The 23931-nt window shown below is 38.1% G+C and overlaps 1 protein-coding gene across 1 annotated transcript in view; it reads left to right on the top strand.

Moving 5' to 3' along the window:
* Nucleotides 1-2100: 2100 nt before the first annotated feature.
* The window catches only part of uxs1 (UDP-glucuronate decarboxylase 1), a 53172-nt gene continuing 31341 nt past the window's right edge, over nt 2101-23931 (top strand). Inside the window, exons 1-4 of the mRNA XM_042426006.1 lie at nt 2101-3390; nt 9036-9063; nt 10655-10703; nt 22055-22098. Of these exons, the coding sequence (XP_042281940.1) occupies nt 3300-3390; nt 9036-9063; nt 10655-10703; nt 22055-22098 (212 nt within the window). The 5' untranslated portion in view covers nt 2101-3299. The remainder of the gene's footprint in view (nt 3391-9035; nt 9064-10654; nt 10704-22054; nt 22099-23931) is intronic.

Consider the following 23931-nt stretch of genomic DNA (forward strand, 5'->3'; position numbering starts at 1 on the left):
TCCTCAATGACTGCAGCCTTGGTGGCACAGTCTTTGAGAGAACCAAGGATGATGACAAAGTGGGTCTCTCCATTGAAGACAGGCTTTACCTGGGGCTCGTGGACAAGGAGATGTTTATGGGTGACAACAGCTGGGTGGTGCCTCTTCCATTTTGATCCCCTTGGCGACAGCTTCCAAACAATCAAGAACAGGCTCTCAGTTGCCTTACCTCTCTCTGCTGCTAAGATGAAAACTCACTTCATGAACTTAATGTAAAAGGTCTTCAGTCAGACCAGGCCAAGTTAGCTCCACCGCTGCTAGAGGGAGAAGAATGATGGCACTTAACCATCTTTGGCGTGTATCACCCTCAAAAGCCGAATCAGATCAGAGTTGTCTTTGACTCCAGTGCTCAGCATCATGACATTTCCCTGAAAGATGCGCTACTTACTGGCCTGGATCTGAACAACAGCTCACTTGGAGTCTTGCTCCGCTTGCAAAGAGAGACAGTGGCTGTGATAGCAGACAACGAGCAGATGTTTCACAGCTTCACTGTCAGAAAAGACCATCAAGACTTGCTACAGTTCCTATGGTTCAAAGACAACAAACCCGGCAAGGAGATTGTTGAGTACAGGATGAAAGTCCATGTATTCGGCAACAGCCCATCACTTGCAGTAGTCATCTATAGTCTTTGTCGCATGGCACAATATAGAGAAAGCGAATATGGCATGGATGCCAAACACTTTATAGATGTGTGAAGGGTCTGCAGAACCCGGTCTTCAATGACAACTCAGCCCTCATCCAACATAGCTTCTCAGATGCCTCAGTGGTCATCGCCACTGTGGCTTACCTCAACGTGATCAACAGTGATGGAGAGTGTCACATAGGATTCGTCCTGGGAAAAGCGAAACTAGCACTCCCAGCTGCCCACACTATCCCAAGGTTGGAGCTGGGTGTGGCTGTATTGGCAGTGGAAACGGCGGAGTTGGTAGAGAGCGAGTTGGACATCAGTGCAGACACATTGCAGTTCTACATGGACAGCAAGGTTGTCTTGGGATACATATATAACCAGACCAGACAGATTTATGTGTATGTTTGGAACAGAGTATAGCGTATCAGGAAGTTCACCAAACCTGAGCAGTGGCACTACATCTGCACCACTTAAAGTCCGGCGGATCATGCTACTCAATCTGTACCTGCAGCCGAGCTAGCTAGCACGACATCGCTCACAGGACCCCCATTCCTGTCCCTACCTGAAGGAGTGCCCACTTCAGAAGAGAAGTCATATGAACTCATCGACCCAGATTCCAACATTGAGGTACATTCTCAACTCTCACTGTTCCTCCATTTAATCTGGGTTCTCTTTGCTTCGAGCAGTTCTCTTCCCGGAGGTCTCTGGTGCTCTAGTTCTCCCTTTCTGAGAGTTTGCTGTCACCCAAGACAATTGAGGGGAATTTTATCTGTGGTACTCACAGGGTTGAGAAATTAGATTAGGCTAGGTGTCTACAGCCAATTTTTCCATTTTGATTTGTTAGAAAAACCCACATAATCATTTTTCAGGATGTCTATGCTTGTTCATTATTTGTCATTTAGACAATTTTATACATGCAATGCTGTTAAGCTGAGTGTGAAGTATCAAAAGTAAAAAATGTCAGTATGGATCATTGGTGAATTGCACTTTGGTTTAATTATCTATCTCTCTTTCAGTCAGAGGTGTTTGTGGGAAGCATTCTTTAAAAGGTCTGGTTTTGTATACAGGACTTGCATGTGCAGATTATAATGACCAACAAGGTCAATTACAGACCTGAGGACAAATTACACCAGGATATTACTCCACGGCAATAAATAATAAATAATAAATAATAAACTCTTCGGAATGAGACTGTATTATAAATCATTGCTTAGGGGCAATATAACTCAAAATTACTCCTCATCATCAGCTGTTCCGCTGTCCTGTCTCATTACGGCAATGAGTGAGAGAACTGCCAGTTAAGGCTTAAGACACAATAGATTAAACTTGAGTCTGTAACAGACATGAGTGTATATGTTTAAAACTTAATACGCAAATGTTATATAACAAACATAACAATCATAAATGTTACAGTGGTGTATAATGTTCTAAGAATTCAGTGAATATCTGTCTGAAAGTACATTTTTAATATGACCTATGTCTACAAGCTGGTGCATATTTTACATTGCACTACATCTCATCTGCTGTATATTAACCTATATGGATACAAGCATGGTAAAGGTTGAATTTGTCTGTCTGGTTGTCTTACTATAAATGATACCTGCAGCATCAGGACATATAGTACACATTTTACAAATGCAAATCCATCTTGCCACACAAAACGTTTACAGCGCCAAAGAGGTTGAAATGGGGGAATCAACACGGTATGCAACAAGGTTAGTTCAGTGCAGTGTGGAAAGTTTCGTGTCATGGAATGAATGAGCCATTGTGTCAGTGTTGCAAATAAGTGGTACTGGAACTTGAAAGCTACGCCATCATAAATAAAGATGCAGAGTACATATTATTCTGTTTGTCAAATTGCAAATGGTTTTAAGGTCGCACTAATAAAATAATAAATAAAACAAAACAGTTGTTGTTATTAGAGGCACGCCAGAGCAAATGAACGTCACACAAGTCTGCAGGAAAAGTCAGGCTGCTAAATCGAGCAATGAGTAATCGCTCATCTGCTATTCATCGGCCCAGCTGAGAGGGACAAACTGTGTGTGCATTTGTACACTGTTAAAATGAACAGCTGTTTTATTTTGTCGGTACTAACCTGGATATAATTGCGAGGCGGGATTTGCGTCTGTTAGGGTTTTTTTTAGCGGCAGTTATGAAAGAAAACGAAAATACGCTGTCAGTTTAGTAGCTAAATGTGGCGCTAACGGCTAACTGTTTGGCTTCACTGTGTTATTTGTGACTGAAACGTTTGTAAATGTACCTTTCAGATATCCGTCTACGTGTGTTACAGCATATGCGACTGTTAACGTAGTCTGGGAACAAATGGCGCTGATAAACAAGTTCATATGTAGTTGTAAATGTGGACACTCCTGGTAACTGTTGGCTACCTGTGTGTACGCTGCTAGCCACGTAAACTGCTCCTGATTGGTGTTGACGTAGCAGGAGCAGCTAGCTGGCCTGTCCCGTGTAGCACATTTTATATGAATTTGGGACACCAAGTCATTGACAGTCGGCCTGAACATTTCAAGACATCTGGAAGCACCAGTTCCACCGAGGAAGTGAACAACGGTGACTCAAAATGCTATAGCTGCACCTGAACGTGTTGGTTTCCTGGTCCTGTTGCATTGAGCGGATGATGAAGCGGGTCATCTGGCTGATATCAGGATTAAACAGAAGAATGATGAAGCTACTTTTTGCCCTCGCTTTGATCGCCTACATTGCCTGTAAGTAAACTAAACTTGTGTTACCTGAATGTATCTCATATGTTAAACTGGCATTATTATTGTGGCTGTTTATTTTCAAACATGATACCCAAACTGTAAACTCATGTCAGTAGTTTAAAACTGAAAAAAAAAAAAACATAAGCCACTGTTTGGTGGCCAAGCCCCCATAATGTGCCCAGCAAGACTTTGAAGACTGGTTGGACATAATTTGACAAACCTAACTTATGTCATCAGTTCCTCTGGAAGAGCCACCATGAAGTAGCCAGGCTCAACATACAGTAAAAATATATTAGATTACAGGATGGTTTTTGAACTGGATTTTGTAGCTCAAAAGAAACCTATTGAGATGTACTTTCTCCCTTTATTGCATTTGGGAGACACAGTTCCATGTGATTATGTGGTAAAGGGAATTTATTTACATCTACTGATGGAAATGACTAAAGAGTTGTTTTTTTAAATTTTTTATGATATAATCTCAAGAATCATTCATAACAATCCACTTGCGTTCAATGTGTACCATCAGAAAATCACTAGAGGTATCCTCTTTTGTGGGCAGGCTGTAAAGTGAATTTTGTTGCTGCTGTCAGGTGATACCCACATGACCCACTCTGCTGAACATAAGAAATATACTTTTATATAGTATAATCTTTGTCCGGATACAGAGCCTAGATCTTTTGAAATCAAAACCAATTTAAAGTCAGACTTCATTACATACACCATTTATGTGCGCCAGGATACAAACATAATCACAATATAAGATGAGAAAATAATGGATCATCAGGAAAAAAATAATAGCTGTCTTGATATCTTCCGTTACTGAAATACAAATTAGCTCGCCCTCGCTGTGATACACACCTATCAAACACCACATTCACTCTCTGTCACTCAGCCTCTCTCACTGGTGCACTTTGGTCTCCATCTCTTTTACTCTTTGTCTATTGTGGGCAGACAGTTTTCACAAGTTTTTCACTGGATGCAAGCGTTTTCCAAACCCTTTTGCCTGCAAAGTCATGAGTTGTCTGAAATCTTGGTCAAAGTTTAATCTTGGTAAATTTGACTTATATAGTAGCTTTTCATACACAAAATGCAGTGTTTCAAAAATCTTCAAAGAGAAGAGCAGGCAATATAAACCAAGTTAAATTATTAGAATATATTTAAAAAGAGGAAAGAAGGGAAATAATAAAAACAAAACAAAAAATAAATAAAACAGTAATAAGGGATAATATCCTGCTTATACCATGGCCACTTCCTAACAAAATGCCGTCTCAATCATTTTACACTTATAGTTAATTTTGATCTTGCTTTTCTGTGTAAACATCTTAAAACTTAGTTCCTGAACCTCAGAATTTCTGTTGTTTGCGCTGCTAGTCGACATCTAGCTGAACAGGAAGGGGTTTACAAGACTGAGCTCTGAGTTTTCTAACCCTGACAAGCTTTGAAACTGTGAGAGAAAGAAACATTAACTGATTGCGTCAAATCTAAAAATAGAAGGATAGTGCTGCATACTGCAGCGCAATATTATTTAAATTGTCTGTCCAGTGGGGATAATATTACATTTGGCTCTCTCTCTCACATACACAGGATGCCTCTCTCTCCCCTGCTGTCACAGACATGCCGAATCACTGTCTTTGTCTTTCTCCCTCACTTTTCTCCACATCTCTTTTATTTCTGTGCTGTTTTGGTCACATTTCTTTTCCAGTCTTCCCTCCTTTCCCCTGCAGCTATCCCACGGACCCAAGCTAGGCCGGCTTCACCGTGGCTAACAGGTCCTCTGTTTAAGACCTTCACGCCAATATCAGACCCATATAAAATTTAATTTGCGTGGCTCTCGATGAGAAGCCACTGTATTTATCCTGTTTCGGTTGTTGGTGGTGGTTACAAAAATAACCCGTGCTGCAAGCTCTTTAGCTGACACACAGTTTCTATCTTTATCTACAGTTTAATTCGGTGGTATAAAGGTGTATATGAGGTGACATAGGGCTGTGACAAACAATTATTTTCATTGGAGCTGCAATGATAAGTCGATTTAATCAATTGATTGCCAACTATTAAATTAATTGCCAACTATTTTGATAGTCAATAATCATTTTGAGTCATTTTTTAAGAAAACAATGTCCACATTCTCTGATTCCAGCTTCTAAAATGTGAATATTTTCTGGTTTCTTTAGTCCTTTATGACACTAAACTGAATATCTTTGGGATGTGAACTTTTAGTTGGAACAAAACAAGACATCTGAGGCATCACCTTGGGCTCTGGGAAACAGTGATCTGCATTTTTCACCATTGTCTGACATGTTATAGACCAAAAAACTAATCGATTAATTGAGAAAATAATCAACAGATCAATTGATAATGAAAATAATCGTTAGGTGCAGCCCTAACTTTCATTATTGATTGATCTTCCAGTAATGGTTTGGTCTATAAAATGTCAGAAAATGCCAGTTATAATGTCTTAGACCCCTTGGTGATGTCTTCAAATGTCTTGTTTTGCCTGATCAACAGTCCAAAATCCAAAGATATTCAGTTTAATGTCATGTGTGATTTGAAATTATGCTTTACATCCTCTCATTTGAGAATCTGTAGATAGTAAATGGTTACAGATGAATTTTCTGTCAATTGACTTAACATTGCAGCTCTACAGCCAGCAATGATAATAGCAATAATGGCATCATAGTAACTACAGATTTGAAATAAAAGCTAGGCTAAAAAGGTGAGCTTTTAACAGTTGCTTAAAGGCCTGAACCGATGTTGCTGTCCTCAAATTCAGAGCAGACATTTCCACAGTCCCATGTATTAGTCATCGCTGCAACATCCATCATCTGCATGTTAGCCAGACCCATCTTGCACCTATTAGTCAGGCAACACTGTGGATGTGTTCAATTTGGGTTATTCAGTGAGCTCACTGGGTGGTTAATGTACGTACACACAACTTTTTGTTCTCTTTTTTTTTTTTTTTTTTTTTTTTTTAAATTATGCTGAGCGACAATAATGTTAACATTGACCATAACTCATAATGGCGTCATTCATAGTTTAGTGCTTTGTTGTTGTGCATTTTTTGTACTGTTGACAGACTGTTCGGTCCAGACTGATCCCTCACATCCCCTGACACATCACCACTGAACATTTACATTAAAACACATATCTCACTGAGTGCCGAGCGGCACCTCGCTGGACATCGAGCCCTGCCCTCGTGCAACCGCAGACACACCACCAGCTTCTTCCTCTTCTTGATCCATTTTCACACAGCATGTCATGACTTTTTCATGTGACTTTTGTTCTTAATCTGTAATGATGTTGACTTGAAATGTACCAACGTAAAACATAAAATATATTCATGTAAAGGTAAAATTACTGATTTTTAAAAATGCTCAAGATAGTACAAGTACAAAATGACTTTGTTACAGTAATAAGAGTAAATGTAATTAATTTCTTCCACCGCTGCCCCTAGCACTGTTTGTGCTTTTTTTCCATGCTGAACTCCTGTTTTATGAGGCAAAATTGTGAAAGATTAAAGCGGGTTGTGGAGAAATATTATTGATTTAAAAGGCTGGTTTGAGGCCAAAGACTGAAATATACTGTAGGTGAGACTAATGATCTACACTGAGACAGAATGTTCCAGTGATTTTAAAAGTCTTTCCTGATCTCATGGTTAGTGTGAAGATTCAATAAAATAAACTCACTCTGAAGGTTAGAGGACATACAAATGGCTGGATCTGAGAGAAAGGCTGTTATGTATTGGGTTAGAACAGTAACAGTTAACTTTTGGCATCGAAAATAAAATTGGCATTGAAAACAAAACCTGAACTGAAAAAAGAAGCATTGGCGTTCGAATACTTGTATTGGAAAAAGTTGTATTGGCTCTGAAAAAGATCCGCTGAAAAATAAAACACGGGCATTAAAAAAATTACAATATTATTACCTTATTGATATTTTTTGTCTTTTTTCAGTGACAGTTTTTTTTATGCTATGCAGTTTTTGGCGTAGAGAGGAATGCCCTCGCTGGGCCTTCGTTACCCAGTATGCCTTGCGGTCCGATAATAACCAAGGGCTATGGTGGAAATTTTGAGCCAGACTGTTGCAATTTTCGCTCTAGGACTGTTACTATGTCGCTTTATTAAATTTTAATATTTTTTCAGGCGAGAAAGTAACCATGTAGATTTTCTATTATCTGGTCAGTTTATCCAAATAGTGCCTGTTTGTAAATCTGCTGCGTTTTTGCAGATGTGAGGAGCTGCTGGGCGGGTGAGACCAGCCGGTCATCTCACAGCAGCAGCCTGAGTCCTGCGTCATCATCCTGGAGAGAACATGATCCGATATACTGATCTACTGTCTGAATGTAAAGTGAAGCTTCATGTTTTTACTGGACAGAACAACAGCACCGCCTCTGGGGCTCCATATGTACAGAAAATAAAACGAAATTTAATGTAAACTGATCTGTTCATTTTAATACCTTTATATGTATTGAAATGTGGGGACATCTGTACATACATAGCACTGTTGTTCTGACCAGTAAAAACATGAAGCTTCACTTTACATTCAGACAAACTAATGTGGCAGCTACAATTGGTAGATTTCATCTGTGAGACTAACATTTATCTTTCAAAAGGAATTATATCATCTATCAAAGTGCTATAGAGACATTAGAGCCAGCGGTAAACTACCAAAGAGCACATATCAGTTCATCGGATCATTTTCTCCCCGGGATGATGACGCAGGAGTTAGGCTGCTGCTGCGAGATGACCGGCTGGTCTCACCCAGCCAGTGGCTCCGAAACGTCACAGCAGATTTACAAACAGGCGTTATTTGGATAAACTGACCACATATTGGGAATCTACATGGTAACTTTCTCGCCTGAAAAAAATATTAAAACTTAAAGTGACATATCAATAGTCCTAGAGCGAAAATTACATCAGTCTGGCTCAAAATCTCCGCCATTGCCCTAGGGTATTGTCGGACTGCAAGGCATACTGGGTAATGCAGTCCCAGCAAGGGCCCTCCACTTTACACCAGAATGCTGACAGAAAGTTGAAACTGAAAACCAGTGACACTGAAAACTGACAGTGTAAAAAAAAAAAAAAAAAAAAACTGTTACTGAAAAAATACAGACATGAGGAAAAAATCTTAAGATTGACATTGAAAAACACATCATAATGCAAAAAATATCAAAACAAAGTAATAAGATGGTAATTTTTTAAAACCTGTGTTTTATTTTTCAATGGAACTTGTTTCAGTGTCAATTCAACTATTTCCAATACAAGTCTTCCAACGCCAATGTCTCCTTTTTCAGTTCAGGTTTTGTTCTAAATGCCAAATTTTATTTTCAATGCCAAAATTTAAATGTCACTGTTCTAGCCCCATTGTTACGTGGCTGGATTTTCATACTAATCCATCCAATAGTCAGATTTCTCATAGTATGAGAGTATGAAAATCTGAAGAGGTGAAAGATTTCTGCCCAATGATTTATAATCCACCTGTCAAACAGTTCAGTTGTAGGAGCCAAGGGTAGAGAAGAAAACAGCTGGGGATTCTTTTCTTCATTTCACCTTCTCAAGAAAATGTGACATCGTTGCATGTGACACTATATATGTACTTAATATTCATGATGCTACCATTTTTGTGATAAGTTTTCTCTTTCTCTCTTCCAGCTGTCTGGGGAACATACACAAACATGAGGTATGATATTACATTTCTCTGTTACCTAATTGCTTGCTTGCCTACTGTCATCTTAAAATTAATTTAAATTAATATTCTGCATCATTCATGGAAACTAAACCCATTGTTCTGGACAACATTTTGCCGAATGCTCTGTTCTGTAATAGACCAGGATATTCTGTGAAAAATCATTTTACCTTCACCAACATCAGGCTCATCAAACAATGTAATATTATCCTTAAAGAGCAACTAAACACCCATTTTTGAGCTTAAACATGCCCCCTTTAAATGCTTTCTGAACCCTGACAACCCACCCCACCACTCCGACCCTCTTCATAGCTCTGTCAGATTGTTTTCCCAGTGTTCCTCTATTTCAAGTGGACAGAATTACTGGATTTTCTGTGGACTGACAAAAACAAATTTTGTTGCAACACTATAAAATGAGGCCAGGATAAATAGATTCTTTTGACAATCAAACTCTTCAAACTGTATAATAATACAAAAGGTTTTCAGAATTCAGAGGGCTCGCCACGAAGAAGTCACATTTTCTGGAAGTGGAGTGGAGGAGTGGAAAGTCTGATGAGGTTATCTTAATGGACATGAGCCATTTTGCCTCTTGATGTGGATTAGTTTTACCCGTTTGATTAACCAGTCCCAACAAGAGCATGTAGTGCTCAGCTCACCTCATGAAAAATGGTTCACTCTGCCCACCATGAAGGATCTTCCTGAAATTGATTCAGATTGTCCTCATAAAATATGAAAGATCTGCTACTCTGATAAGTGCAAGCTATCAGCGGCTGACTGGACTGTAATTGGTCTGTTACATACATGTATACAGTATACATTGCATAGCAGAGCATCTGTCTCAGTTGAGTTGTGACAGCCGCAGTGTAGTTGAGATGGTGAAAAAATCAGCAAGTTGAAAAATTAGTGAATGTAATTCAAAGATTACAGCTGCACTGACTTTATTTCTTTAAGGTTAAAGATGTTGTAAAAACAAATGTATAATTTCTTTCCCCAAGTGTGAGAGGTAAACATGCCATGTCAAAACCAGAAATGTGAATAAATTAATCTTATGTATTGATATAATTGAACTAATTACTTTTATGTGTTCTGTGTCTAAGAGCACGGCTCTATCTTTACTCTTTGCTTTGAAATACTGTGTGAATTCATACAATCATTGTGCTGATTTGGCATAAGGTAATAACATCAGACAAGCGTTGTCAAGCGTTAAGGCTCTCTTACCATGGTTGCTATCCCTTTTCATAGCTTTGGCTGTTTGAGGACATTAATAGCAGTGTTGCAAACCAATGAGCAGGACTGCTTTATGGCAGATTGTACATGACTTCTTTATATTACTGTTTAATTTATCAGTAAACAGAGAATCATCCATATCATGATACATATATTGGTACTGCAATATGAAATGACATATCCACCATGATAGAGGATTTTATCCTTAAGCCCGCTCCTAGTTGATGGGTGGAGGTGGTTGGGTATGTGTTGCTACCTAAAAGCGTTCCTCAAGTGAAGAGCTATTTTCTCTGCCCTTGTGATTATGACTCATCATCTCATCCTTCCTCTCCTTGTCTTTGTCTTTCTCTCTTCATAGATCAATACAAGAACATGGAGAGATGAAGATTGAGCAGAGAATTGATGAAGTGAGTTGCACAGCTTTTTTTCCTTCTTTTTTTTTAACCCACCTTAACCCTTTCTTTCATAAGTCTGTAAACAGGTCTTTTACAGGGTTCTGCTGTATGTCTGCTGCAGCTAGTATTTCAAGTCAATTTTATCAGTATAACCCAATATGACAAATCACAAATTTTCCTCCGGGGCCTTTACAATCTGTACAGTAATAAAACATCCTCTGTCCTTGGACTCTTGAATGAGGAAAAAATGGAAGAAACCTCAGGAAGAGCAACAGAGGAGGGATCCCTCTGTCAGGACGGACAGACATGCAATAGATGTGTTTAGGGAATAGACCAAGAAACCTGTGAGGGCAGGGCCGGGGGTGCGGCAAGATTTATCATATCATTGCTCATCTATTGCGTGTTTTTAATAATGTTTCAGCGCATTAAAAAATCGGCAAAATGTACATGAATTACGTTTTAATTTACATTTTCAGATATATCAAAACGAGAGAGATGACTCAGTGATGATTCAATCATCTCAACACAGAGATGACTGAATCTGAACCAACCAACAAAACTACTCAGCTAACGGCTTCATGGACATTACATCTGGCACAAACGTTCACTTTGACTCAAGGATGAATTGATTAGAATTTGATGGTCAGCGGTCACTGTGACCTTACAAAACATGTTTTTGGCCATAAATCAAGAATTCATACGCTAATTATGACAAAGTTTCACACAAATGTCAAAATGTCATACAAGAAAATACACTTAATCCCTTTTATTAAATTCCTTCAAAGTCTTTACTACAAATATGATGAGTCTAGACAGACATGGATGTAAACTGCAACTTGACTGGTTGGCTGAGGCATACACCCACAAGGCAGTGTTTCTAGTTTTCTTATTATTTTGCTGTGTTTGGGTGTTTCTTGGCATCAGCCTTTGGGCAGTGGGTGTGTATCCCCCAGCCAAAAACAGTGTGCAGGGTGTGAGGTCGGGACTCTAAAAAAATGTAGTGACTAGGTTACATCACTGTCTCCGTCTCTCTCCTCTGCTCTCTGTCTGTGTGTCTGTTTGACTGAGGGCTGGGCTGAGCTACACACACATGTGCGCAAAGCAGAGAGGCCACAGCGGACAGGATGAGGCGTGTGCTTCAGCTGCATTCTCACAAAATTGGCAGCACCTTCCCGCAGGGTTGTGCGGAGGTGTGGGCATGTTTATTTATGCTTTAGAACATAACCACTGTGAAACAAACAGAAAATAATGTTTTATTGATCTGATTTACTGCTTTGTTCGCAGTAGCACCACACCCTCTCTTCATTCACTCTTTAGCATGCTCGACCACTGCTCCTCTCTCGCGCACGCGCTCTGATGTCATTGAGCCCGGGAGGAGGAGCCAACTTTGAATGTTGTGTTTACATACACTAACTGACGAATCCTGCATAGTATACTTTTGACACATTAATGCATTTAATTGTATTCATTGTTTATTTTAAGTGGATAGTACCTGTTGGCTTTCTTAGTTCTGAGTGATTGAGAATGAGCCTATTTTAAACTTAATACTGATGTTATATACTATAATATAATATATTATGAAAATGTTAAAACCGATAAACTACTGTAGGCAATGCAAGTTAAATTGGGGGTTTGGTGACTCAGGGTGCCATGACAAAAAATTTCCTTTGAAGGGGTGCCATGGTCTAAAAAAGTTTGGGAACCCCTGGTGTATTTTATGGTTGTACCACAAGTCTATAATGGGGTTTTTCCATCAGCCCAGGTCGGTCCTCTTTAGCTGCACTGTACCCAGCCAACTTGTGATAAAATGCATTTCTGCCACAGCCTCACCGCAGGGGATAGCCATGGTGAGCCCATGGATGTATTAAGACAACTGGATACAGCATTGGAGGCGGAGCCCTGTTCATTCTTGTGATAGTTGCTCAGTGGCGCATGTAAACATTCTTTCCTATGGCAAAGTCAAGTCATGAATATTTAATGAGTTTAATGAGTTAATGAACTTTGTTCATCCAGTCACAATGAACAAATGTTCTTGACATCAAACCTTTTAACGGCCACATAAGGAAGGTCTAAAATTCCCTATAGCTATGTTAACCAAAAAGATGCATTGATAGATAATGTTTATGGTTTTATGATGCCAATAAACTGTCTTGGCGTACTGAACCTAAGATGGTATTGTTATCTTCTCTGGTGACTGCCTTTTCAAAGTTGATAAGGAAAAATACTATCGTATTCGGTTGGCTGGCATGCATGAAATGTCAAACGGCACTGTGTGTTTATAATGCTGCCACTACTCTGACAATGAACGTATGTACCCTATAGGAAAAGATAATTTTTTTCATTTTGCATTCAGTGTGTTATGACCAGGCTTATGGGATATTGACTGCTACAGCAGTCAATATCTTCTAAACACCTCGTTTACACTTTAGATAAAGTCATTACTACTTTTATATACTAGAATGTAATGTAACTTTTTATATCATTCTGATAAAAATCCTCCAAAAAACAAAAAAAAAAACTGGGTTCAAACCAACAATTTTTTGGACAAATCTTGTCAAAAAATGATAAAAGATTGATGGGAATCAATCAGGGGTGATATACACGTAGATAAAAACAGGGTTAGTACAGTTCTTTAATTGAGTTTATTGTAACACAAAAAGTGACATTTGAATTGAAAAATGAATCATAGGAAAAAAAAACAAATTAAAGCAGCAATGATTGGGCCTTCGCTCCTTCGCGCATGTTGGGGTGTGCCACAGGTGAACCACTCCGTAGTCGAACTGCTGTTATTGCAGCAACCCAACTTTAATTGCAACTTACCCAACTTTCATGGGTTTTCTCACATCCGAAAGGCCTCAAATGTGTTTGTAAAATGAAAATTGACGCACAAAATCCAAAATGGCTGACTTCCTGTTGGGCCAAAAATTTTGAAAAAATATGTTTTATGTCAATATGACAATAATGAGAGCTATCAACCCACCGAATTTCATGCACATCAAAGAAACTTTGTTCCAAAATGGCCCTGGGTTTGGGGGTGCTATGGAGCCCGCTGGTCGCGCCCAAGCCCAATCACTACAGAACTTTGCAATTTTCACAAGTTCTGATGTCTGTGAGTTTTTGCCTAAGCCCATCAAAAATGCAATGGTATACTAGAACAATAATAATAAAATAATCCTTCAAAAACAATAGGTCCCCCACACTTTTAGTGCCAGGGACTGTTGGGCCCCGGGCACTTTTGTGCTTGGGCCCTAATGATGAAATGTAGAGTGACAAGAAAAATACACACTCATATTCCTGTGCAATAAGTAAATAAAATGCACAGTTATACAGTTTGCAAACAGTAACCAAGTTCATGAAAGAAATGCTGCATCAAACAGATGTTTGAAATGATCTGCAATTAAAGGTCTTGACATCAACACAATTACATGGAAAACTTGTATTCCACATGAAATTTATTTGTATATTAAAGCTGGAGTGTGGGACTTTTATCACCCCTTTCTGGCAGTGAGAGTAAAGGGGCGTCCAGCTGTGATTGCCTGATAGGCATGCAGCACGCTCTCATGTGCACCCCGAATGACAGGCACACAGAGAGGGCCAGTGAAAACAGATATGTCTTGACGGTCCACCGGCCCGGTTACTGGCTGTAACCTACTGTTGCGGCTGTAAAACGGTGGATAAATTGTCACACAACCCCTGTGAAATGACTCATTTCATTATCAGAATTTGATCTGTTCAATCCTATAATGTTTGGAAAGTCTAGAAAAGCCGCACAATTAACAGCCAAACGGCCAGCACGGGAATGTCATGCCCAACATGAGATTTAAAAACTCTGTATACTGTGAAATACAGAGAGATTTATCTAGCAGTGATAGGCTTAATCAGCATTGTGTAAACTTGTTTGGTAAAGGCTTGAATGTAACAGATGTTCATTTATATGTAAAAGCTCCGCACTGCAGGTTTAAGATGATTAGGAATTTTCTATGTACACAGTGCTGGCATGTTGTGTTTGTGCTCTTTCAAGACAGATCAAACTACATAACAAAGATAGATGTGATAAATTCAGAACACCCTGATTGTTGTTATGGCCCTAAATAGAACCCAAAATTTCCTCACAGCTGAAATTTTTGGGTTTAGGTGTGCTAGAGAGCAGTACAATAGAATCAAGAAGTTTATCTTTGACATACACTGTGCAGTATTTGAATGATAAAACAGAACAGTGTCTTTATATGTTCACTGAATCTCTAGAATTACTTAAACACACACAATAAAGTAGTTGTTGTTTTTAATAGGAAGCTGAATTAAAGCTGGAAATACAGTAGCTCAGTGTGTTCATGCTGTTTGAAATAATCACATTTCCAGTGAAAGGGCTGGTATGCAGCCCATTTTAATCAATTTTCCTACATTTTGTCAGAAAGGATTCAAAATGTGCAAAATGATATATTGTGGAATGACATTTAATCTTATTTACAGAACACTTTCTTGGTACACTGAGGAATTGGAAAGCTGCACTTACGATCTGTTTCAAATCAGAACCTTATGGTGATGATATTAAGGCCCATTAGCAGTCTTTATCCACAACTCCAATCTATCAGATGAATTATGCATCGGTCTGGATAAAGAGTGCACTGATCGACTTAAAGCACCCTCACTGGTATTAAAAACCTCACTGTATTTCAGCAGGTACAGATATTATCTCAGACTCTGCTGGAACAAGAATTTGTGTAATGAATTCTTTTCTTTTTCTCAGTCCCTGCACTATAAAGTAAGAACTCACGCATAACCTTTTAAGTTTATATGCTGCAATCTCATGCCTGTTGTTGATGTAATGGTTATGTTTTGCATCTGCTGACATCAGAGTTATGAGCAAATTTTTAGATGCTCATAAGTAGCTTCAACAACAACTAACTGCATAGTCAATTTAGTAGAAAAGTATTAGCGTATGACTGTCTAGCCAACACGTCACTGATATTTATTAAATATGAATACATGTTTGCCAGTACTGTTTTGATCCTACAGATACTACCTCTAAAATTATGTTAAATTCCCAAGATATATGTTTTGTACCATATAACAAAATAGTTCAAAACTTTTTGACTAACAAAAAATCTGATGTTGGTGAAAATGAATAGCAATTTACAATGTCAATACTGTTGCAACTAATTGTTTGAAGGCATATCCACAGTTTTACAAATCAAATCAATTTCAAATAAGACACTAACATTTCATTCAATGTAAGTAACCAAACATATGAAATATTTTTTATTGCAGGCCATGTTTTTGGACTACTTTATGTCTTATATTAAAGCTAAGCTATATATAATTGTCTCTATATGGACCAACCATCAGCCTGATGTACAACACACTACTCCACTCTAAGTCTTCCACTTGAGTGTCCGACCTCTGGGGAGGGTGGGGGCTTGTTAGTGGGTCCCCCCCAAATCACATGCTCTCCTCCTCCTAAACACAGCTATCGGCTGCACTCCAATTTGTGTGTAGGTTTGCAGGTAGCCCCTCAGTCTGGGTTTCAGACGTGGTGATAAATACACCCAAAGGCAAACCACCAGCTGAGGGATGGGTGAGGAGTAGGAAAAGGCAGTGATTGTGGAGGTCACAATTCCCCGAGGAGTCCACAAACATCATCTCGCCACTCTCTCTTAGCCTGCCATGGACCCTCCTCATCATTAGAGTGCATATGGCAATCACCAACTGATTGTCAGTGGTTTTGCACATCCTGGCACAGACATCCCCTTGCTCCTTGTTGTAATTATCAAAGGTTTGTTCAAGATCTTTGAACATTTCTTCCCCTGCTGCTGCGCTGTATGCTTTTTTTGAACAGTTTGTGGTACAGTTTGCAATAAAGAATGAGAATGTGTCAGCATTTAAAATTTAAATATTTCACCTGAACTTCACAACAATTCCAGTAGATGTGGGGATATTATAATAGGCTGTTTTAATGAATTGATCAATCTTACTTGTTTTAAGACAATGCTGGAGTTGTCATTCAGTAGCAGATTAAACAAATGTTAGACATTTGTGATTGATTGGATTAGTTACTAATCTGTAGAGACAAGAGACTACAGTCAGAGAAATGAGTAATTTCACATGGCGTGCTCTAAGAAGAGTAAAGTCTGGACAGACTCTTACATGTTCCTTCTTCCCGTGGGCAATTCAAAACCAGTGTGCCTCATATGTTCCGAGACGGTGGCGAATGTGAAGCATCACTACGAGATAAAGCACAAATCTTTTGAGCAAACATACCCATTCAGTTCCAATCCGAATGCACAGAAAATAAATGATCTAAGAGCCCAATATGATCGATCCACTTTACTTTTTCAAAAGCTCTCTGTTATGTATTTCACTTTTAAATGCAGCCCTTATTTTACCTGAAATGAGAAAAGAACATTTATTTACTATTAGACTATTTATTTATAACATCAGTGTACAATAGAATGTTAGTTTCTTTCATGTTGTTGGTGTAGGCCTTTAAACTCATTCACACCTCACAACAACAATCAACAGTATTAATTTTGCTGTGCATTGAAGCAGCAATACTGGAGGCCAAGCAGTGGGCCCGTCCTGAACAGGCACGTTTTGAACGGGCAGATGTCAGTAAGACATTTGTTAAACCATATATTGTTTGAGTTTGATATCATATCAGTGACATAACTGATGACATATGCCCACATTCACTGAATCACTATTTTTTGTGAAAAAGCAATAAAGTTATCTGTGAGGCAGCCTTTAGGTGTTTCTGACTGACATACAAATATGCCTACATAAATATGAAATGGATTAGAAGTTTGAGATTATACAGGATGGTTGAGTTTATTGCATAAGTTTACATGAAGGAATTTATATGAGCTCATATTAAACATACCTGATTAGTATCTGCTTTTTTTTGATACATGGTGACACAACACAGCAGAATGAGGTCTTTGTTTAATGAAAACAAGCTGAAGAATTATGAGAGAAGTGTTTATAAGATCGAAAACACGTGCTTGGATACTAATGAGAAGAGAATGTGAGAAGATAGAAAGCCTGAAAAAGCATTACCCAATTATTTCTTAGAATTTCTGCATGGGTGCAAATAAATTTGACCACGACTGTAAATACTGTTTCCATTTGTGCGGCTCTTCTAGACTTTCCAAATGATATCGGACTGAATTGATCAAATTCTGATAGTGAAACGAATCATTCCGCGAGGGTTGTGATGTTCGTTAGTGCTGCTATTCTTCAATAAAAACAGGTCTACACAACAAGATATGGAGACATTTGGAGCTATTTGGTCAGCGGATTTATAAATACTGCAGGGAGGAATAGAACAAACAGAAACAGCCACCGTGAGATATTAGAGAGCTGTAAACAACAGGTTCTTAATCATTCTCGTAAACAGCCCACCTCCAACCAAAGAACTTACTGTACCTTTGCTAGTGATTGCGGTAAGACTCATCGCAACTACCCTTAAAGCCATGGAAAAAAAACATATAAGAGTTATTTATCAAAAAACCTGCTCACACGCATTAAAAGAAAAATTAAATTTTCCACTGTTATGCCCACAGAAATGATAAGGAATATCGATCATAGTAGTAGTGTTGATTAAATCCTAATGATACCCATCCCTATTATTAATACATGGACTAACACTGGACAACCCCTAAATTAAAGTCAGAAGTAAAGTAAGCCTGTATTTTAATTTCTATAGAAATAAACAAGCGATGTGCTTATATTTTTATTACTTATAAGTACAACTCTCTAATACTGTATTTGAAATTTAAACAGGATAAAATTACTGATTTGGCCTTGAAATTATTAATAAGGTTACAACTTTTTTATGTAACAGTTTTTGTACTGCTGTCAAAACTATGTGTTAAGCAATAGTCGGTTAAGGCTGATAACAACATCATATTAAATGACAGTTGCTTACCATAGGAACTTTGAATGTGTATTTTATGTTCTTGAGAATCCTGTCTGCACTCACTGACTCATTCCCTGTAGTTGAAGTGTGCATGACAGATGGCTGTGGAGAAATTACAGGATTAACTAGATTAAAACTATGATTAAAAAAAACTGCTTCATAGCACTACTAGAGGTCAGAAACTCCAGAGTACCTGTAATCAGTACAGCTGTCTACACAGGATGCGTGACTGCTGCTCGTGTTTCATTCAGGCTACACATGTGTAACAGCGATGGAAAGCATAATTTTACACCTCAAGTCTATTTTCTTCTGTGTGACACACATGACTACAAATGTGTGTTGGGCTCTGAGCACTGCTGAAATGCAGATGACCTGTGTAGACACACAGACGGTGGACTGAAGCTGCTGCTAAGCCTTTGTAGACATTGTGTCATCCTCATGTAGTTTCTGGAATATATCTTTTAGTATAGTGAAGTAACTTTTAGTATCTGGACTGATAACATTTTTCAGAACTATCATAGTTATTATGTGGTACTGTAGTGAGTGTGACATGCGACATGCACTCTCCTAAATCCAGAAAGCCTGCCAAACCCTGATGGAGCAGCAGGAATGTAATTGAAGAGGTTGCAAGGGCCTAACACAAGAGGAAACGCCCCTTTTGCTCTGTGCAGTTATATTATAGCAGTAGAGCTCTAGTCAAGACCATTTAAGTGGAATCCGTGACAAGTTCAAGTCCAGGCAGCTCCGAGTCCAAGTCAAGAGAGTCCTTAGGGGGTCCTGTCAGAGGCAAAGCCGAGTCCAGAAAAAAGGGGGGGAAAAAAGAGAAAAGAAAAAGCATGCCCATTTCACCTGAGAAAAAAGTAATGATATAAGAGAACATATTATTGCACAATGTTGCTGTCTAACCGTGATATATTTCCTCCATGGGTTTGTATTCATGGCCGCAGCTACAACTGACAGCAGGAAGGTCATGGTCTAAGCTTCACATTCTACACTTGCATGCAAATTACTCATGGTATTTTGAAGGCTGATTATAATAATAATTACTCAACATCTCAACCTTTGACCTTTCTTTGGCATATACATGTATATCTATATACTTGCAGCAATAAGACGTTTTGGTGGGTAGTAAAAAAGTTCCTCAGTAGGTTGCAATGGAGAAATTCTGACCTCAGTAAATCATGGTTACAGCCATGTATATCTATCCTCAGATGATTGAATATGTACCTACATACATGATCTGACACAAATACAATATAGATACTTTTTTAATAATACATTACACTGCAAGTCATTCGTGTAATACAAATCAATGCTGATTCTTTATGATTTTATTCAGCCATGATTTAATATTGATTAAACTCAGATTTTATATTTTTACTGCTTAATTAGCTTAAGTGTATTATTAAGATCAATACTCACTTCTAAATTCTAAATTTATTTTCAGTAGCACTATATGGGAGCATGTCCTTGTTATTCATGATATATGAGCTGAAGTCTCTGTGGTGTGCCACTGGTATATCTTACTGATAGTGTTGCACATTTTGATGACTTGCAAACACAGTGTAATTCAGGCAGCATTGAACATGGTGGAAACTGACTCTATTTACGCACACGGAAACACACACAGACACAGAGGCACAGGAACACGAAAAGAAAGAGCAAGAAAGAGAAACCAGCTGGACTTGGTCGAGACCGGAGACTTGAAGTTGAGACAGTGGTCTGGGACCAAACACCTTCGAGACAGAGACAAGTCCGAGATCATAAAAAACATAGAGTCGAGTACTACAGCCCTATGTAGTTGTATCCTAGTTTGCCAGTGATGTTGAATTGTACCAGTTCTGTAACAATTGGGTTTTGATCTTAAAATATTATTCAACAATAATTGTGGAGCAAACATTGACACCAGCGTGAACATTTGATAATGATTGAAAATAATAGTGAGTAAAGAGTAAGTAAAGACCTAAACGTCTGCTGTGGAACTTGAACTTTAAATTCTATTACCATATCCTGACCTGACGCCAGGCACTCTCATCACATCTGACTTGTTAACATGATACATTTTTCATGTACAGTTACTGGTAAATCACTGTTAAAATGCCATGTAGGCATGAACATGATGTTTTCTATACTTTTCCAATTACATATTATCCTACTGGTTGAAGAATGTAGCCTATTGCTTAAGCCCTTATATACATGATTTCATTAATCTGTAACAGAGCCTTTTTCTGGCCTGCTGTTTCTGCTTGATGGTGGAATCATCAGGTTATCAAATGACTGGCATTGCACTGAGAGGAGATGTGGTACTAAGATATGGCAATTACTTAACTCTCCAAAATGCCAACAGGTCTTTTATCAGCTGCATCCTGCAATGTGGAGGAATGAGCATATTTTTATGTGGTTGAATTTACATAACAGAGAATCAAGACACACATCTACATACACACAACTCAGTTGAAAAGTCAGCTACATAACACAAATTATAATTACCTCTGTTGCTTATCACATGTTGCAGGTGCTTGCTGAAATAATTTCAGGTTTGTTATCAGGCTGACCTTAGAGTTTAAAGAATTGACTTGCCTGTGAAATCCATCACATATCTTGCAACCTTACAAGCAATGTTCTGTCCCTAGAAATCATTATGAACTACAAACTACAGTGTAATGATCATTTTACATCATGACCATGATAAGACAAATGGAGCTGTGAAATTATTTATACCTAGAAATTAGGAAACAGCCGAGAATGTCAGGTGTTATTAATGTTTGAAGGAGAATTCTTATTTTAACTTGACTTGTGACTTGTAAACTTTTCCTTTCATTGGTCATCTTGAAATTGAAGCTTGAATCCAAACTTCTATCCATGATACTGTGGCAGTTCTTGCTGCCATTATCTGTTATTATCTAGGGTTGAGTGAGCGTGGGAGTCTGATGTGTTTTAAGGTTATTTATGTAATTGCCCTATAACAAAGGGTTATTTGACAGGAGCATAAAGAGGATGTGGCAGTTGCTATTGGGATTGTCACTTCATTATCACTGGCTTACTGTTGCATCATCCAAGAGAGGGGGGGGGGGCTATTCTGTAAACGTAAATAAATGATGAAAGGGAAAGTAGATTGCAGGGTATTAAAGATGACTCCAACACCTATTACAGTCAATTGTCTTGACCTGGTCTGCTAAAATATTCCCATATTTATTCTAATATTTGAAAGGTTGTTCTGTGTCGAACAATTTGTCATTGTTTTTTGTGTAAAATAATGTATAGAATTTGTAATGTATAAAAATCTTTGACACACATGTTTGTGGTAAAGGCCTACATAAATAAATGAACATAAAAAAGACATGAAATTAACTGTATCCTTACCTTAACATGCTGATGTGGTAACACAGCCTTCAGCACTGATTTGTGCTCTCATCTCATCCATCTCTCATTTCTCCTCTCACTTAAGGCTGTGGCTCCTCTCAGAGAGAAGATTCGTGATCTGGAACAAAGGTATGTGTCTTTTTTTCTTTCTTTTTTTCCCGCTTTTCAGTACATATGTATACATACATGCTCAAGTAGTTTTTAGTAAAAAAGGAAGTCTGACAATTAGTATCTCTTCTTAGTCTCAATACAAGTAGATTTCTGTATTCCAATACCAACTCAAATTCTCAATGGAAGGGTCTGGGCTAGTAATTAGACCTATATAATAGGAATGTTTGAATTACTACTTTTTTATTAATTTCTTTCAATTTAAACCAGAACATCTTGAATGATTATACCATCTAAATAACATGAGCTTTGCCATGTAAGACCTGTTTTAAGCCCAATGAAGAGATGCAAGCTGTACTGATTTGCATGGCTTTCCTCCACAGTCACCAGATCTCAGCACTATGATATGAATTTGAGAATGTGTGAAAAAGGATAGAGCAAAAGACATTGTAATATTAGAGGTCGTGTGGTGCTTGTGGTCATGTGACTTTGGCATAACAGGCTATCTGTGAATGAAACCCATATATGAAAATATTGCAGCAACTGATGGCACATAAATGATGCTTTTAAGAGGCTAATTAGTGAGGCAGAAATATAAAGGCACTTATGATGATTGCATACACATGTCCCTACTGCATGTTGCTTTCTATAAACCTGCAATATACCAAAGGATTACTATACCTTTTAAAATGAAGGTACCATACAGAGATGTTGGACGAAGGAGTGCAGGGGGTGTGACTATTGACAGCTTCTCTTTACTGCACCAAACTTTTTTTTTCTTTTTTTCGTGCTTAAATTTGTGGGACTTTCATTTCTGTCTTTCATATTTCCTTACGACATAAAGAATATTTGCTTTCATAGCCTAGTGATGTGATCAGAAATGATAAGCCTGTCTCCTGCTCAAATATTTGTACCTTCAAGGGCCTATGATTTGCCAAATCACTTTTGATTTTGCACTTCTTATTAAAGGATTTTAATAAGGTTTCATGATTGATTTGAGCATGTGTGACATAGGCTATGCCTCTTTGATATGAACCATTTTTAATTGTCATAATAATAAAGATGCTTTGTGAACATCTAAATCTTACTTCCTAGTTTTCTTAATAGCTGTATATGTCTCAAATTATATGAAATTAAAGTCTTGGGTCAGGCTCATTAATAGCTCAGTCTAATCAGCCCCCATCCCCCCATATTTACAGCACCCCCTCCCAGAAAATAGTTCCAACGTCCCTGGTACCGTATATCCATGTAATCCTTCAGAAAGACCACAGTGGAATAATGTAAGTGAATTGTGTAGAATATTGAGCACCTACAGGCTTATTGGTGAACAAAGCCCCTGATTTTCTGTTCTGCAGCTACTGATGATGCAATAGTGCTGTCAGAGATTATGTGAGACGTGTGAATGCTGTTAAGGCAGAAATATGATTTATGTACATATTTTGGTGATTTTAGGACAATTCTAGTTAATTACAACTTGGTATGATAACATTGTACTCACACGTCATTTTTGAGTTCTGGCAAGAACACAAAATCATCAATCAACATAAATTATTCAGATTTTTCTGATTAATTAACACAAAGGTAATCTTAAAATAAAACATAAAATAGTTGTAGATTAAAAATCACCTAAACACTGCCATTATTTCATTCAGTAAATCTGTATTTGTATGTGAAAGAAAGATACAGTAAGACACCCTATTGATTCAGTTACTGCTAACCAGAAAAGAAAAGTTACTCAGGCAAATCTGTTCATTTATGGTGCATGTTATGAGAGCACAGCTATCATAAAACTGAAAGCTGTTTTTTCAGTCAAACAAGAACTGGATTTACAGAGAGCTCATAGATGTGATTCTG

This window comes from Thunnus maccoyii, chromosome 11 (assembly GCF_910596095.1).
Source record: "Thunnus maccoyii chromosome 11, fThuMac1.1, whole genome shotgun sequence".
NCBI classification, from domain to species: Eukaryota; Metazoa; Chordata; class Actinopteri; order Scombriformes; family Scombridae; genus Thunnus; species Thunnus maccoyii.